At 53.2% G+C, this 17,733-nt stretch overlaps 1 protein-coding gene across 1 annotated transcript in view; it reads left to right on the forward strand.

Annotated features, from left to right (window-relative positions):
• The window catches only part of LOC119967790 (nectin-4-like), an 84,032-nt gene that overhangs the window by 38,950 nt on the left and 27,349 nt on the right, over positions 1-17,733 (forward strand). Inside the window, exon 2 of the mRNA XM_038800789.1 lies at positions 10,022-10,366. Within this exon, the coding sequence (XP_038656717.1) occupies positions 10,022-10,366 (345 nt within the window). The remainder of the gene's footprint in view (positions 1-10,021; positions 10,367-17,733) is intronic.

Consider the following 17,733-nt stretch of genomic DNA (forward strand, 5'->3'; position numbering starts at 1 on the left):
CAGAGTAAAGCTCCCTCTACACTGTCCCCATCAAACACTCCCAGGACAGGTACAGCACGGGGTTAGATACAGAGTAAAGCCCCCTCTACACTGTCCCCATCAAACGCTCCCAGGACAGGTACAGCACGGGATTAGATACAGAGTAAAGCTCCCTCTACACTGTCCCCATCAAACACTCCCAGGACAGGTACAGCACGGGATTAGATACAGAGTAAAGCTCCCTCTACACTGTCCCCATCAAACACTCCCAGGACAGGTACAGCACGGGGTTAGATACAGAGTAAGCTCCTCTACACTGTCCCCATCAAACACTCCCAGGACAGGTACAGCTACGGGGTTAGATACAGAGTAAAGCTTCCTCTACACTGTCCCCATCAAACACTCCCAGGACAGGTACAGCACTGGGGTTAGATACAGAGTAAAGCTCCCTCTACACTGTCCCCATCAAACACTCCCGAGGACAGGTACAGCACGGGGTTAGATACAGAGTAAATCTCCCTCTACACTGTCCCCATCAAACACTCCCAGGACAGGTACAGCACTGGGTTAGATACAGAGTAAAGCTCCCTCTACACTGTCCCCATCAAACACTCCCAGGACAGGTACAGCACGGGGTTAGATACAGAGTAAAGCTCCCTCTACACTGTCCCCATCAAACACTCCCAGGACAGGTACAGCACGGGGTTAGATACAGAGTAAAGCTCCTCTACACTGTCCCCATCAAACACTCCCAGGACAGGTACAGCACGGGGTTAGATACAGAGTAAAGCTCCCTCTACACTGTCCCCATCAAACACTCCCAGGACAGGTACAGCACGGGGTTAGATACAGAGTAAAGCTCCCTCTACACTGTCCCCATCAAACACTCCCAGGACTGGTACAGCACGGGGTTAGATACAGAGTAAAGCTCCCTCTACACTGTCCCCATCAAACACTCCCAGGACAGGTACAGCACGGGGTTAGATACAGAGTAAAGCTCCCTCTACACTGTCCCCATCAAACACTCCCAGGACAGGTACAGCACGGGGTTAGATACAGAGTAAAGCTCCCTCTACACTGTCCCCATCAAACACTCCCAGGACAGGTACAGCACGGGGTTAGATACAGAGTAAAGCTCCCTCTACACTGTCCCCATCAAACACTCCCAGGACAGGTACAGCACGGGGTTAGATACAGAGTAAAGCTCCCTCTACACTGTCCCCATCAAACACTCCCAGGACAGGTACAGCACGGGGTTAGATACAGAGTAAAGCTCCCTCTACACTGTCCCCATCAAACACTCCCAGGACAGGTACAGCACGGGGTTAGATACAGAGTAAAGCTCCCTCTACACTGTCCCCATCAAACACTCCCAGGACAGGTACAGCACGGGGTTAGATACAGAGTAAAGCTCCCTCTACACTGTCCCCATCAAACACTCCCAGGACAGGTACAGCACGGGGTTAGATACAGAGTAAAGCTCCCTCTACACTGTCCCCATCAAACACTCCCAGGACAGGTACAGCACGGGGTTAGATACAGAGTAAAGCTCCCTCTACACTGTCCCCATCAAACACTCCCAGGACAGGTACAGCACGGGGTTAGATACAGAGTAAAGCTCCCTCTACACTGTCCCCATCAAACACTCCCAGGACAGGTACAGCACGGGGTTAGATACAGAGTAAAGCTCCCTCTACACTGTCCCCATCAAACACTCCCAGGACAGGTACAGCACGGGGTTAGATACAGAGTAAAGCTCCCTCTACACTGTCCCCATCAAACACTCCCAGGACAGGTACAGCACGGGGTTAGATACAGAGTAAAGCTCCCTCTACACTGTCCCCATCAAACACTCCCAGGACAGGTACAGCACGGGGTTAGATACAGAGTAAAGCTCCCTCTACACTGTCCCCATCAAACACTCCCAGGACAGGTACAGCACGGGGTTAGATACAGAGTAAAGCTCCCTCTACACTGTCCCCATCAAACACTCCCAGGACAGGTACAGCACGGGGTTAGATACAGAGTAAAGCTCCCTCTACACTGTCCCCATCAAACACTCCCAGGACAGTTACAGCACGGGGTTAGATACAGAGTAAAGCTCCCTCTACACTGTCCCCATCAAACACTCCCAGGACAGGTACAGCACGGGTTAGATACAGAGTAAAGCTCCCTCTACACTGTCCCCATCAAACACTCCCAGGACAGGTACAGCACGGGGTTAGATACAGAGTAAAGCTCCCTCTACACTGTCCCCATCAAACACTCCCAGGACAGGTACAGCACGGGGTTAGATACAGAGTAAAGCTCCCTCTACACTGTCCCATCAAACACTCCCAGGACAGGTACAGCACGGGGTTAGATACAGAGTAAAGCTCCCTCTACACTGTCCCCATCAAACACTCCCAGGACAGGTACAGCACGGGGTTAGATACAGAGTAAAGCTCCCTCTACACTGTCCCCATCAAACACTCCCAGGACAGGTACAGCACGGGGTTAGATACAGAGTAAAGCTCCCTCTACACTGTCCCCATCAAACACTCCCAGGACAGGTACAGCACGGGGTTAGATACAGAGTAAAGCTCCCTCTACACTGTCCCCATCAAACACTCCCAGGACAGGTACAGCACGGGGTTAGATACAGAGTAAAGCTCCCTCTACACTGTCCCCATCAAACACTCCCAGGACAGGTACAGCACGGGGTTAGATACAGAGTAAAGCTCCCTCTACACTGTCCCCATCAAACACTCCCAGGACAGGTACAGCACGGGGTTAGATACAGAGTAAAGCTCCCTCTACACTGTCCCCATCAAACACTCCCAGGACAGGTACAGCACGGGGTTAGATACAGAGTAAAGCTCCCTCTACACTGTCCCCATCAAACACTCCCAGGACAGGTACAGCACGGGGTTAGATACAGAGTAAAGCTCCCTCTACACTGTCCCCATCAAACACTCCCAGGACAGGTACAGCACGGGGTTAGATACAGAGTAAAGCTCCCTCTACACTGTCCCCATCAAACACTCCCAGGACAGGTACAGCACGGGGTTAGATACAGAGTAAAGCTCCCTCTACACTGTCCCCATCAAACACTCCCAGGACAGGTACAGCACGGGGTTAGATACAGAGTAAAGCTCCCTCTACACTGTCCCCATCAAACACTCCCAGGACAGGTACAGCACGGGTTAGATACAGAGTAAAGCTCCCTCTACACTGTCCCCATCAAACACTCCCAGGACAGGTACAGCACGGGGTTAGATACAGAGTAAAGCTCCCTCTACACTGTCCCCATCAAACACTCCCAGGACAGGTACAGCACGGGGTTAGATACAGAGTAAAGCTCCCTCTACACTGTCCCCATCAAACACTCCCAGGACAGGTACAGCACGGGGTTAGATACAGAGTAAAGCTCCCTCTACACTGTCCCCATCAAACACTCCCAGGACAGGTACAGCACGGGGTTAGATACAGAGTAAAGCTCCCTCTACACTGTCCCCATCAAACACTCCCAGGACAGGTACAGCACGGGGTTAGATACAGAGTAAAGCTCCCTCTACACTGTCCCCATCAAACACTCCCAGGACAGGTACAGCACGGGGTTAGATACAGAGTAAAGCTCCCTCTACACTGTCCCCATCAAACACTCCCAGGATAGGTACAGCACGGGGTTAGATACAGAGTAAAGCTCCCTCTACACTCTCCCCATCAAACACTCCCAGGACAGGTACAGCACGGGGTTAGATACAGAGTAAAGCTCCCTCTACACTGTCCCCATCAACACTCCCAGGACAGGTACAGCACGGGGTTAGATACAGAGTAAAGCTCCCTCTACACTGTCCCCATCAAACACTCCCAGGACAGGTACAGCACGGGGTTAGATACAGAGTAAAGCTCCCTCTACACTGTCCCCATCAAACACTCCCAGGACAGGTACAGCACGGGGTTAGATACAGAGTAAAGCTCCCTCTACACTGTCCCCATCAAACACTCCCAGGACAGGTACAGCACGGGGTTAGATACAGAGTAAAGCTCCCTCTACACTGTCCCCATCAAACACTCCCAGGACAGGTACAGCACGGGGTTAGATACAGAGTAAAGCTCCCTCTACACTGTCCCCATCAAACACTCCCAGGACAGGTACAGCACGGGGTTAGATACAGAGTAAAGCTCCCTCTACACTGTCCCCATCAAACACTCCCAGGACAGGTACAGCACGGGGTTAGATACAGAGTAAAGCTCCCTCTACACTGTCCCCATCAAACACTCCCAGGACAGGTACAGCACGGGGTTAGATACAGAGTAAAGCTCCCTCTACACTGTCCCCATCAAACACTCCCAGGACAGGTACAGCACGGGGTTAGATACAGAGTAAAGCTCCCTCTACACTGTCCCCATCAAACACTCCCAGGACAGGTACAGCACGGGGTTAGATACAGAGTAAAGCTCCCTCTACACTGTCCCCATCAAACACTCCCAGGACAGGTACAGCACGGGGTTAGATACAGAGTAAAGCTCCCTCTACACTGTCCCCATCAAACACTCCCAGGACAGGTACAGCACGGGGTTAGATACAGAGTAAAGCTCCCTCTACACTGTCCCCATCAAACACTCCCAGGACAGGTACAGCACGGGGTTAGATACAGAGTAAAGCTCCCTCTACACTGTCCCCATCAAACACTCCCAGGACAGGTACAGCACGGGGTTAGATACAGAGTAAAGCTCCCTCTACACTGTCCCCATCAAACACTCCCAGGACAGGTACAGCACGGGGTTAGATACAGAGTAAAGCTCCCTCTACACTGTCCCCATCAAACACTCCCAGGACAGGTACAGCACGGGGTTAGATACAGAGTAAAGCTCCCTCTACACTGTCCCCATCAAACACTCCCAGGACAGGTACAGCACGGGGTTAGATACAGAGTAAAGCTCCCTCTACACTGTCCCCATCAAACACTCCCAGGACAGGTACAGCACGGGGTTAGATACAGAGTAAAGCTCCCTCTACACTGTCCCCATCAAACACTCCCAGGACAGGTACAGCACGGGGTTAGATACAGAGTAAAGCTCCCTCTACACTGTCCCCATCAAACACTCCCAGGACAGGTACAGCACGGGGTTAGATACAGAGTAAAGCTCCCTCTACACTGTCCCCATCAAACACTCCCAGGACAGGTACAGCACGGGGTTAGATACAGAGTAAAGCTCCCTCTACACTGTCCCCATCAAACACTCCCAGGACAGGTACAGCACAGGGTTAGATACAGAGTAAAGCTCCCTCTACACTGTCCCCATCAAACACTCCCAGGACAGGTACAGCACGGGGTTAGATACAGAGTAAAGCTCCCTCTACACTGTCCCCATCAAACACTCCCAGGACAGGTACAGCACGGGGTTAGATACAGAGTAAAGCTCCCTCTACACTGTCCCCATCAAACACTCCCAGGACAGGTACAGCACGGGGTTAGATACAGAGTAAAGCTCCCTCTACACTGTCCCCATCAAACACTCCCAGGACAGGTACAGCACGGGGTTAGATACAGAGTAAAGCTCCCTCTACACTGTCCCCATCAAACACTCCCAGGACAGGTACAGCACGGGGTTAGATACAGAGTAAAGCTCCCTCTACACTGTCCCCATCAAACACTCCCAGGACAGGTACAGCACGGGGTTAGATACAGAGTAAAGCTCCCTCTACACTGTCCCCATCAAACACTCCCAGGACAGGTACAGCACGGGGTTAGATACAGAGTAAAGCTCCCTCTACACTGTCCCCATCAAACACTCCCAGGACAGGTACAGCACGGGGTTAGATACAGAGTAAAGCTCCCTCTACACTGTCCCCATCAAACACTCCCAGGACAGGTACAGCACGGGGTTAGATACAGAGTAAAGCTCCCTCTACACTGTCCCCATCAAACACTCCCAGGACAGGTACAGCACGGGGTTAGATACAGAGTAAAGCTCCCTCTACACTGTCCCCATCAAACACTCCCAGGACAGGTACAGCACGGGGTTAGATACAGAGTAAAGCTCCCTCTACACTGTCCCCATCAAACACTCCCAGGACAGGTACAGCACGGGGTTAGATACAGAGTAAAGCTCCCTCTACACTGTCCCCATCAAACACTCCCAGGACAGGTACAGCACGGGGTTAGATACAGAGTAAAGCTCCCTCTACACTGTCCCCATCAAACACTCCCAGGACAGGTACAGCACGGGGTTAGATACAGAGTAAAGCTCCCTCTACACTGTCCCCATCAAACACTCCCAGGACAGGTACAGCACGGGGTTAGATACAGAGTAAAGCTCCCTCTACACTGTCCCCATCAAACACTCCCAGGACAGGTACAGCACGGGGTTAGATACAGAGTAAAGCTCCCTCTACACTGTCCCCATCAAACACTCCCAGGACAGGTACAGCACGGGGTTAGATACAGAGTAAAGCTCCCTCTACACTGTCCCCATCAAACACTCCCAGGACAGGTACAGCACGGGGTTAGATACAGAGTAAAGCTCCCTCTACACTGTCCCCATCAAACACTCCCAGGACAGGTACAGCACGGGGTTAGATACAGAGTAAAGCTCCCTCTACACTGTCCCCATCAAACACTCCCAGGACAGGTACAGCACGGGGATTAGATACAGAGTAAAGCTCCCTCTACACTGTCCCCATCAACACTCCCAGGACAGGTACAGCACGGGGTTAGATACAGAGTAAAGCTCCCTCTACACTGTCCCCATCAAACACTCCCAGGACAGGTACAGCACGGGGTTAGATACAGAGTAAAGCTCCCTCTACACTGTCCCCATCAAACACTCCCAGGACAGGTACAGCCCGGGGTTAGATACAGAGTAAAGCTCCCTCTACACTGTCCCCATCAAACACTCCCAGGACAGGTACAGCACGGGGTTAGATACAGAGTAAAGCTCCCTCTACACTGTCCCCATCAAACATTCCCAGGACAGGTACAGCACGGGGTTAGATACAGAGTAAAGCTCCCTCTACACTGTCCCCATCAAACACTCCCAGGACAGGTACAGCACGGGGTTAGATACAGAGTAAAGCTCCCTCTACACTGTCCCCATCAACACTCCCAGGACAGGTACAGCACGGGGTTAGATACAGAGTAAAGCTCCCTCTACACTGTCCCCATCAAACACTCCCAGGACAGGTACAGCACGGGGTTAGATACAGAGTAAAGCTCCCTCTACACTGTCCCCATCAAACACTCCCAGGACAGGTACAGCACGGGGTTAGATACAGAGTAAAGCTCCCTCTACACTGTCCCCATCAAACACTCCCAGGACAGGTACAGCACGGGGTTAGATACAGAGTAAAGCTCCCTCTACACTGTCCCCATCAAACACTCCCAGGACAGGTACAGCACGGGGTTAGATACAGAGTAAAGCTCCCTCTACACTGTCCCCATCAAACACTCCCAGGACAGGTACAGCACGGGGTTAGATACAGAGTAAAGCTCCCTCTACACTGTCCCCATCAAACACTCCCAGGACAGGTACAGCACGGGGTTAGATACAGAGTAAAGCTCCCTCTACACTGTCCCCATCAAACACTCCCAGGACAGGTACAGCACGGGGTTAGATACAGAGTAAAGCTCCCTCTACACTGTCCCCATCAAACACTCCCAGGACAGGTACAGCAAGCAATAGGTACAAGAGTCAACCTGCCTTCACTCTGTCCCATTAACAATTCTGCATGTCAATGCAACAGGGAAGGAAAATAATCAGACAACAAATTGGTCCATCCAGTCAGATGGCGTTGGTGACTCAGTCCCGAGTCACAATTTCCTGCCAGGTTATTACTGAGTAAATACAGTTGTTGTGTTACAGGTGCCGCTGCCACCCGCCCAACACTTGGCAGCCAGCTGGATTAAAACCAAACCACTTCCTCAAATAATTTCACAGCAGCCTAATCTGTTGATAAAGGGAAACCTAACCTACAACTAACCCCGTGCTGTACCTGTCCTGGGAGTGTTTGATGGGGACGGTGTAAGGGGAGCTTACTCTGTATCTAACCCCGTGCTGTACCTGTCCTGGGAGTGTTTGATGGGGACAGTGTAGAGGGAGCTTTACTCTGTATCTAACCCCGTGCTGTACCTGTCCTGGGAGTGTTTGATGGGGACAGTGTAGAGGGAGCTTTACTCTGTATCTAACCCCGTGCTGTACCTGTACTGCGAGTGTTTAATGGGGACAGTGTAGAGGGAGCTTTATTCTGTTTCTAACCCCATTCGGTACCTGTCCTGGAAGTGTTTGATGGGGACAGTATAGAGTGAGCTTTACTCTGTATCTAACCCCGTACTATCCCTGTCCTGGGAGTGTTTGATGGGGACAGTGCAGAGGGAGCTTTACCCTGTATCTCAACCCGTGCTGTACCTGTCCTGGGAGTGTTTGATGGGGACAGTGTAAAGGGAGCTTTACTCTGTATCTAACCCCGTGCTGTACCTGTCCTGGGAGTGTTTGATGGGGACAGTGTAGAGGGAGCTTTACTCCGTATCTAACCCCTTGCTGTACCTGTCCAGGGAGTGTTTGATTTGGACAGTGTAGAGGGAACTTTACTCCGTATCTAACCCCGTGCTGTACCTGTCCTGGGTGTGTTTGATGGGGACAGTGTAGAGTGAGCCTTATTCTGTATCTAACCCCGTCCTGTACCTGTCCTGGGAGTGTTTGATGGGGACAGTGTAAAGGGAGCTTTAATCTGTATCTAACCCCATGCTGTACCTGTCCTGGGAGTGTTTGATGGGGACAGTGTATTGGGAGCTTTATTCTGTATCTAACCCCGTGCTGTACCTGTCCTGGGACTATTTGATGTGGCCAGTGTAGAGGTAGCTTTACTCTGTATGTAACCCCATGCTGTACCTGTCCCGGGAGTGTTTGATGGGGACAGTGTAGAGGGAGCTTTACTCAGTATCTAACTCCGTGCTGTACCTGTCCTGGGAGTGTTTGATGGGGACAGTGTAGAGGGAGTTTTAATCTGTATCTAACCCCGTGCTGTACCTGTCCTGGGAGTGTTTGATGGGGACAGTGCAGAGGGAGCTTTACCCTGTATCTCAACCCGTCCTGTACCTGTCCTGGGAGTGTTTGATGGGGACAGTGTAGAGGGAGCTTTACTCTGTATCTAACCCCGTGCTGTACCTGTCCTGGGAGTGTTTGATGGGGACAGTGTAGAGGGAGCTTTACTCTGTATCTAACCCCGTGCTGTACCTGTCCTGGGAGTGTTTGATGGGGAGAGTGGAGAGGGAGCTTTATCTTTGTGTAGAGAGTGAGATTTGTGTCTGAGCAGAGTATCCCTCGAGTGCTGAATTTCCAGTTGAAGTTAATTAAGATTTCCGATCTGCAGTGTCTTACAGTCTGCACGTAATCTTTTTCCTCCGACACGTGATATATTATTTGTGGCGGCCTGCGAGAGTTGAAACTCGAAAGGGCTGGATTCCACTCCTTGAAATAACAATGCAGTTTCCCTGTTAGTTAACTGACAGGTATATTCACGTCTCCAGTATCACTTTGCGTTGAGCTGTAGACACACCCTCAGATTGTTGTTCCCAGATCGGAATGCCAGAGGGTAGAGAGTGAAAGGCCACAGTGTGAAAGGAGTAAACACCCTTCTTTCTGTCTCCACCCCCATCTCTCTCCATCTCCTGCTCTCTCTTTATCTCTGTCACACTCTCCCTTCACCCCCCCTCCTCCCTATCTCAACTTCTTTGTCTCCCTGTCATTGTCTGCCTCTCTGTTCCTCTTTTTCTCACTCACCCTTCCTCCTATTTTGATGTGACTCTCTGTCTCTCTCTGCCGTACCCGTCTCTCTCTGTCTCCCTTTCTTTCTCTTCCTGCCTCTCTCTCCCTCTCCTTATTGCTCCCTCTCTCCGTTCTCTCAACCTCTCACTCTCATCCTCTTCCTCCTCTCTATTCCACTCTGCGTATCTCCTTGTCTCCCGTCTGCTTCTATCTATTCTCCTTCCTCTCTATTTCTTTCTCCTCTCTTTCTCTCCCCCCCCACCCCGCCCTCTGTCTCTCTCTTTCCCAGGTGCCTCCTGTTCTGAAGTTTTATTGGAGCCAATGATTGAGGCAGTTTTGGGCCGGGACATCACACTGCCGTGCCGTTTTCTGGGCAATGGAAAGGTGACGCAGGTGACCTGGGACAAGATGACTGATATGGGACCTCAGATGGTAGCCGTCCGAAGCAAGGACCATGGCATCCGCACTCACGACTTCTACGGGCATCGAGCATGCTTCCAGGTCACGGCCTCCGACCCCAATGCCTCGCTGGTCATCCGGGATGTGATATCCGCCGATGGCGGGCGTTACCGCTGCTCGATCGTCACGTTCCCGTCGGGCAACTTCGAGAAGGAGACCTTGCTGACCGTCATGGGTAGGCATCACAGCCCTGTTCTTCTTTTAGATTGGGTCACAATTCAAATACAACCATCGCTCCACTCCATTCAAATGCAATATCATCGAATCATAGAATTTACAGTGCAGAAGGAGGCCATTCGGCCCATCAAGGTTGCACCGGCCCTTGAAAAGAGCACCCTACCTAAGCCCACACCTCCACCCCATCCCCGGAACCCCACTTAACCATTTTTTTAATACACTAAGGGCAATTTATCATGGCCAATCCACCTAACCTGAACATCGTTAGGCGGCACGGTAGCATGGTGGTTAGCATAAATGCTTCACAGCTCCAGGGTCCCAGGTTCGATTCCCGGCTGGGTCACTGTCTGTGCGGAGTCTGCACGTCCTCCCCGTGTGTGCGTGGGTTTCCTCCGGGTGCTCCGGTTTCCTCCCACAGTCCAAAGATGTCCAGGTTAGGTGGATTGGCCATGCTAAATTGCCCGTAGTGTCCTAATAGTAAGGTTAAGGGGGGGGAGTTGTTGGGTTACGGGTATAGGGTGGATACGTGGGTTTGAGTAGGGTGATCATTGCTCGGCACAACATCGAGGGCCGAAGGGCCTGTTCTGTGCTGTACTGTTCTATGTTCTATGTCTATCTCTGGACTGTGGGAGGAAACCGGAGCACCCGGAGGAAACCCACGCACACACGGGGAGAACGTGCAGACTCCACACAGACAGTGACCCAGCCGGGAATCGAACCTGGGACCCTGGAGCTGTGAGGCAACTGTGCTACCCTTCCACTCGATTCTAATACAAACGTCCCACTAGACGCCATGCTTCCGATTAGTCCCACCTCCCTGTCCCTTCAGTCCCTTAATCCTGCAAAATGTATTCATCCACCTGCCCTTTTGAAAGTCACTGTTGCATCCGCTTTCAGCAACTTTCCAGCGAATGCATTCCCCATCACAGGAACTCCGTGTGCCAGTGTGTTGATTTTCACATTGGCACCCACACAAGAGCACAACACGTACAGCGTTGAGGTGAAAATGTTGAACTTTGTGACGCGGTGAGCAAATGAACAGGACTACACAATAGGACAAGCTGTCCGCACCCTCGAGGGAACCCCCAGGCTCCCTGTCACCAGAGGCCGATCACCGATAGCGGCGAGGCCTCTTTCTCTCCCTCCCTCTCTCTCTCTCGCCGGGAGGCCACATACCCATTGTGTGTTAACTAATCCCATCCACCCCTCCAAAAAACAACCAAGATGGCGGTATACAAACAACATGGTCACCCGGTGCAGAGAGGGGCGGGGAAGAGGAGGACCTCCTTGTGAACCTGCTCCTTCGCCTGGTCAAACCTGTCCTCGCACAGCTCCAGACACGGCGTCCGATCGGGGAGTGGGGAGGGGGTCATCCAGCCCGACTCTGCCCATCTTCCACGGCAATATTCACGGCCGGGTGCCCCTGTGGAGGGCGAATGCGCTGTCTGCCGGCAGGGTGGTCGCTTTCCACGCTGGGTCCACAGCGTGGGGACTGCCGTCTTTTATTGGACCCCCTCTTGTCGCGTTTTGATTTGACATTTCTTTAAGCTTCCTTTCTTTTGTTTCCGGTCCTTGCCGTTTCCTTTGAAATGAAATGAAAATCGCTTATTGGCACGAGTGGGCTTCAGATGAAGTTACTGTGAAAAGCCCCTAGTCGCCACATTCCGGCGCCTGTTCGGGGAGGCTGGTACGGGAATCGAACCCGTGCTGCTGGCCTGCCTCGATCTGCTTTCAAAGCCAGCGATTTAGCCCAGTGTGCTAAACCAGCCCCTTCGGGGGGGTGGGTTACTAACTTTTCGTTTGTCCTGCAATTTGTTTAATTTGGTTTGATCGATTTGTTCTGGAACACTATAAACTGCCTCCTCCATAGGACCCTAAAAGTGTGACAGCGCGGGCAGCACGGTGGCGCAGTGGTTAGCACTGCTGCCTCACGGCGCCGAGGCCCCGGGTTCGATCCCGGCCCCGGGTCATTGTCCGTGTGGAGTTTGCACATTCTCCCCGTATCTGCGTGGGTTTCGCCCCCACAACCCAAAGGTGTGCCGGGTAAGTGGATTGGCCGCGCTAAATTGTCCCTTAACGGGGAAAAGAAATGAATTGGGTACTCTAGATTGATAGAAAATAAGAAATGCAACAGCGGAATGAGGCCAGAATAGAGACAGCTCATTGTAATCCCATTTCCAGCACAGATCCAGGTACCTTTTCCATGAGTTGACTTTTTCAGCCATCAATTTATGCAGTGTATTCCTCATGTCCCCTCCAATCCTTCTACCTGCTAATTGATGCCTCCGCGAGGGGAAACATGTCTTACCCGTTTACCCCATCTATTTCATTCCTTCATGGGATGTGAGTGACACTGGCTGGGCCGTTATTTATTGCCCATCCCTAATTGCCCTTGAACTGAGTGGGTTGCTAACCCACTTGCAGGGGGCAGCTGAGAGTCAACCACATTGCTGTGGGTCTGGAGTCACATGTAGGTCAGACCAGGTAAGGACGGCAGATTCCCTTCCCTAAAGGACACGAGCGAACCAGATGGGTTTTTAACCACAATCGACAATGGTTTCATGGTCCCCGTTAGACTTTTAAATCCAGTGGGCGGAATTCTCCTACCCCCCCCCCCCCCCCCCCCCCCCCGCAGGGTCGGTGAATCGCCCGAGGCCAGCATCAATCCCGCCCCCGCCTTGGCCGGAATTCTCCGCCACCCGGGAATCGGCGGGGCGGGAATCGGGCCGCGCCGGTCGGCGGGCTCCCCGCGGCGATTCTCCAGCCCGCGATGGGCCGAAGTCCCGCCGCTGACAGGCCGATCCCGCCGACGTGGCTTAAACCACCTCTGGCGCCGGCGGGATTGGCGGCGCGAGCGGGCCCCCGGGGTCCTGGGGGTGGGGCGCGGGGCGGTCTGACCCCGGGGAGGGGGGGTGGCCTGGCCCGCGATCGGGGCACACCGATCGGCGGGCGGGCCTGTGCTGTGGGGGCACTCTTTTTCTTCCGCCGCCGCCACGGCCTCCACCATGGCGGAGGCGGAAGAGACCCCCTCCAACACGCATGCGCCGGTGGTGACATCAGCGGCCGCTGACGCACCGGCGCATGCGCGGACTCACGCCGACCGGCCAGCCCCGACGCCGGTCAGCGGGGTGCCAAAGGCCGTTCCTGTCGGTCGGCGGGGCGCCAACCACTCGGGCGCGGTCCTAACCCCTCAAGGTGCAGAGAATTCCGCAACTTTGGGGAGGCCCGACTCCGGAGTGGTTCCCGCCACACCGGTAAGCCGGGACCTCCCGCCCCGCCGGGTAGGGGAGAATCCCGGCCCAGATATTTATTGGACTCAGATTTCACTGTCTGCTGTGGTGGAATCCGAACCCGGATCCCCAGAGTATTGCTCTGGCTCTCTGGATTACTACTCCAACGACATTAGCACGATATCGCTGCCCTCCCCTGTCTGGGCCACTCACAATTTTGTTCACCTCAATTCGGTCGCCCCCTGAGCTTCCTCTTTTCTAAGGAAATCAACCCTAGCCATGCCCAATCTCTCCATGTGGCTGTGAAAAGCGATATTATTAACGTAAGAAACAAAAAAAAACTGTCTTTGTGGGGGCAGCCCGGTGGCGCAGTGGTTAGCACCGCTGCCTCACGGCGCCGAGGTCCCAGGTTCGATCCCGGCTCTGGGTCACTGTCCGTGTGGAGTTTGCACATTCTCCCCGTGTCTGCGTGGGTTTCGCCCCCACAACCCAAAGATGTGCAGGTTAGGTGGATTGGCCACGCTGAATGGAACAATATTAATTGGGTACTCTAAATTTATTTTTAAAAACTTTTTTGTGAATGGCAGCACATGCCTAGGAATCGCAAACAAGTGACGGGTAAGCTTGGCACACGCATGCATGTCACAGGGTAGAACTACCTGGTCACCACTGGGGTTTATTCAGCAGCCGAATGCCAGGGTAAGTCCGGAAGTATGAATTCTGGTGATCGAAGTGTCTTAACACAAGCTGCTGAGGAAACAGGGGACTGCCCAGGCAGCTGGCTGGTGGGGGAACAGAAGGCTGGTGCTGTGGGATCAGGAGCCTGGACGGGGGGCTGCAGGACTGGAGTGTGACCTGAAGGAGGTGGTCCTGGATCACGTCTCGGTGTCTCCACATCGGGGTTGGGGGGGGGTTCCATCCTGATGGTAGTGACGGAGACAGGGTCACGGGTTTCATCTCAGGGGTTTGCATGGTTGACCCCCTAGTTCAGGGTTTTTCAAACTTTTTTTCCCAGGACCTGCTTTTGACAACTGGCCGACCTTCGGAATGCATGGTGACTGACCTTTGCGACCCACGCTGACCGACCTTTGCGACCCATGCTGACCGACCTTTGCGACCCACGCTGACCGACCTTTGCGACCCACGCTGACCGACCTTTGCGACCCACGCAGAGTCCTTTGCGACCTACGCTGACTGTCCTTTGCGACCCACGCTGACCGACCTTTGCGACCCACGCTGACCGACCTTTGCGACCCACGCTGACTGACCTTTGTGACCCACGCTGACTGTCCTTTGCGACCCACGCTGACCGACCTTTGCGACCCACGCTGACCCACCTTTGCAACCCACGCTGACCGACCTTTGCAACCCACGCTGACCGACCTTTGCAACCCACGCTGACCGACCTTTGCGACCCACGCTGACTGACCTTTGCGACCCACGCTGACTGTCCTTTGCGACCTACGCTGACTGTCCTTTGCGACCCACGCTGACTGACCTTTGCGACCCACGCTGACTGTCCTTTGCGACCTACGCTGACTGTCCTTTGCGACCCACGCTGACTGACCTTTGCGACCCACGCTGACTGTCCTTTGTGACCCACGCTGACCGACCTTTGCGACCCACGCTGACCCACCTTTGCGACCCACGCTGACCGACCTTTGCGACCCACGCTGACCGACCTTTGCGACCCACGCTGACTGTCCTTTGCAACCCACGCTGACCGACCTTTGCGACCCACCTTTGCGACCCACGCTGACTGACCTTTGTGACCCACGCTGACCGACCTTTGCGACCCACGCCGACCGACATTTGCGACCCACCCTGACTGACCTTTGTAACCCAAGCTGATTGACCCCTTTGCGACCCACGCTGACCGACCATTGCGATCCATGGTGACCGACATTCGCGACACACGCCATGTTCGCTTATCTTTTAATGCGAAAGGGGAGTCTGCTTTGACCTCAAACTCACTCCAATCAGGTTCACAGAAGGAGAGGGCAATGCGCAGATCGGATGCAGACTTCAGCCGGTTAGTTTGTGCCGTCTTCATCTTTATGAAAACAGAAAATCCAACCTCACACATTTCGGTCGTCATGAAGACCAATAGCAACAAAATGCTTGTTTTACTCAGCACTGGATACTCCTGGGAGATGCTATACAAGAATGCTGTCAGCTTCGAGGATGTTTGGTGTGTTTTTAATGTGAGATCACAGGTCAGCTACAGCAGCATAGCCTTTTCATTTAGAGTCAGCTGGAAGTAAATAACTGACTCTGGGGTCTCAAGCTGAAAAGGAAATTTTCACCCACCGCTTTTTCAAAATTGGAAACATCCCCTCTCATTTGCCAGTACTTCCGTGCATATAACACACACGGGGCTGGATTCTCTGTCAACGGGATCCTCCACTTCGCCAGCAGGGCACTCTCAACCGCGGATTTCCCAATGGCGGGGGTGCCCACAATGGAAAACGAGTGCAGCGGGATGGAAAATCCCGCCATGGGCTTTGCCTCTTTATTGGCATTGTCCCAATTGACAAAACCATACCTCACGAAATCATCTCTATATTTCTTTGTTGCGAGTTACGTTTCTTTTTTAAGGGCTGTTAGCCAGAGGGCCTGGAGCTCTGTACAGAGCTAACACCAGCATTGCTCTGACCTACCCTGAACTCTCCTGAGCAGCTCTCACCAGCAGATTCTGTTCTGAGATCCTGTCCAATAGGTAAACAGTTGGTTTGCGTCTCTGGCCGTCTCGTAGTTTAAAAGAAAACATTGATCTTCGTAGTTCAGTTGCCATGCTCGCCAGCAGCTGCAAAATCAAAGCAGCTCTGCTCCCGTCTTTGACGCCCACAGCACGTCCCTGGACAATGCTTCACGTCAATTCACATGAACTACTCTCTGCTGCCGCCTCTGGCCGGAAGACTCCAGCAGCCTAATCTGTAGCTGCATTTAAAAATTGGCAGCAGATGCTGCAATTCTCCATGTGAAAGCCGGTAGAAGCTGTTCGGCGCGGGTCGCGACCCTGAGTTTAAAGACCTTAAAGACCAAGAGCTTAAAGACCATAGCTGACCTTCCTGATGCCTGACGCCGCTGGAGCCGTGGGTGGCGTAGATAGCTCAGCTTTATAGTCTGGCTTCGTAGGAATGGGCCAGAGTTCACGGCGGACGTTGGGACCATTGCCGCACGAGGAGCAGATCACAGAGCAGAAGGAAAGGACCGTGTGCCGTTCTGACCTCTTGACTCGATGGGTTATTTGAATTTGAAAATATTTCACCCGCTGTTGTCCACGGGGGGTCTCCGGGTAGCATCGGTGGGCCTGCGGCTTGCTGCAATTGATTCCAGGTCATTCTACATGGAGAGAGATTAACTTGGCCACACACCTAGGGAGGCCTTGGACTTCTGCCTGTGCGAGCGATTGACCTGACAAAGCCCCTGTCGACCTTCTGGAGCTGTGTTGTCGAACCGGAGGGACCTGAATAGCGGTGAACTGGTCTCTCCGTGTCTTCGGCCCTCAGAATGAAGTCGCAAGTTGAATCCTGCAGTGGCCACGGGAATGGCCAAAGATGTGACCGAGCCTTCATGTGTTGGTGATGTAGGGGGAACTCGTCCATCTCATCTCTTACACTCCCTTCTCTGGGGTTCTTCACTCTCCCAAATCAAATGGCAACGCCGTTGCTGAAGCAGCCCTGCCACCTGACAGAGCAGAATGCCCCCGGGGGGGGGGGGGGGGGGGGGGGGGGGGGGGGGGGGTGCAGGGTCAATCTGTATGAAAGCCGGGACAAGGCCCATTGCATACCTGGAGGACAGCGCCCCTCGGGATGTCACCTTGGAGACTGGGGCAGTCTTGGTGCCAGCTGCTGTAACCCATTCAATGGAAGTGTCCAAGTCGAGTGCGTAGAATTGTGAGTGAGTGACCAACTTGAGCTGAAGGGTGACCGAGACATGGGTTGAGAACGGGTGATAAGGTCTTCCAGAACATCACGTGGAGTGATGATGCACTCCCTGAAGGGGGAAAGAGGCACTTCACGTTAAACAAATGCAAACCATCAACATGTAGTAGAAATTACTGTTCCCCCCCCACTTATACTCGTATCCTTGCGAAGTGTCCTGATAAGTGCAAGATGAAAAACTTCGACAA

The sequence above is a fragment of the Scyliorhinus canicula genome, chromosome 6 (genome assembly GCF_902713615.1).
Source record: "Scyliorhinus canicula chromosome 6, sScyCan1.1, whole genome shotgun sequence".
NCBI classification, from domain to species: domain Eukaryota; kingdom Metazoa; phylum Chordata; class Chondrichthyes; order Carcharhiniformes; family Scyliorhinidae; genus Scyliorhinus; species Scyliorhinus canicula.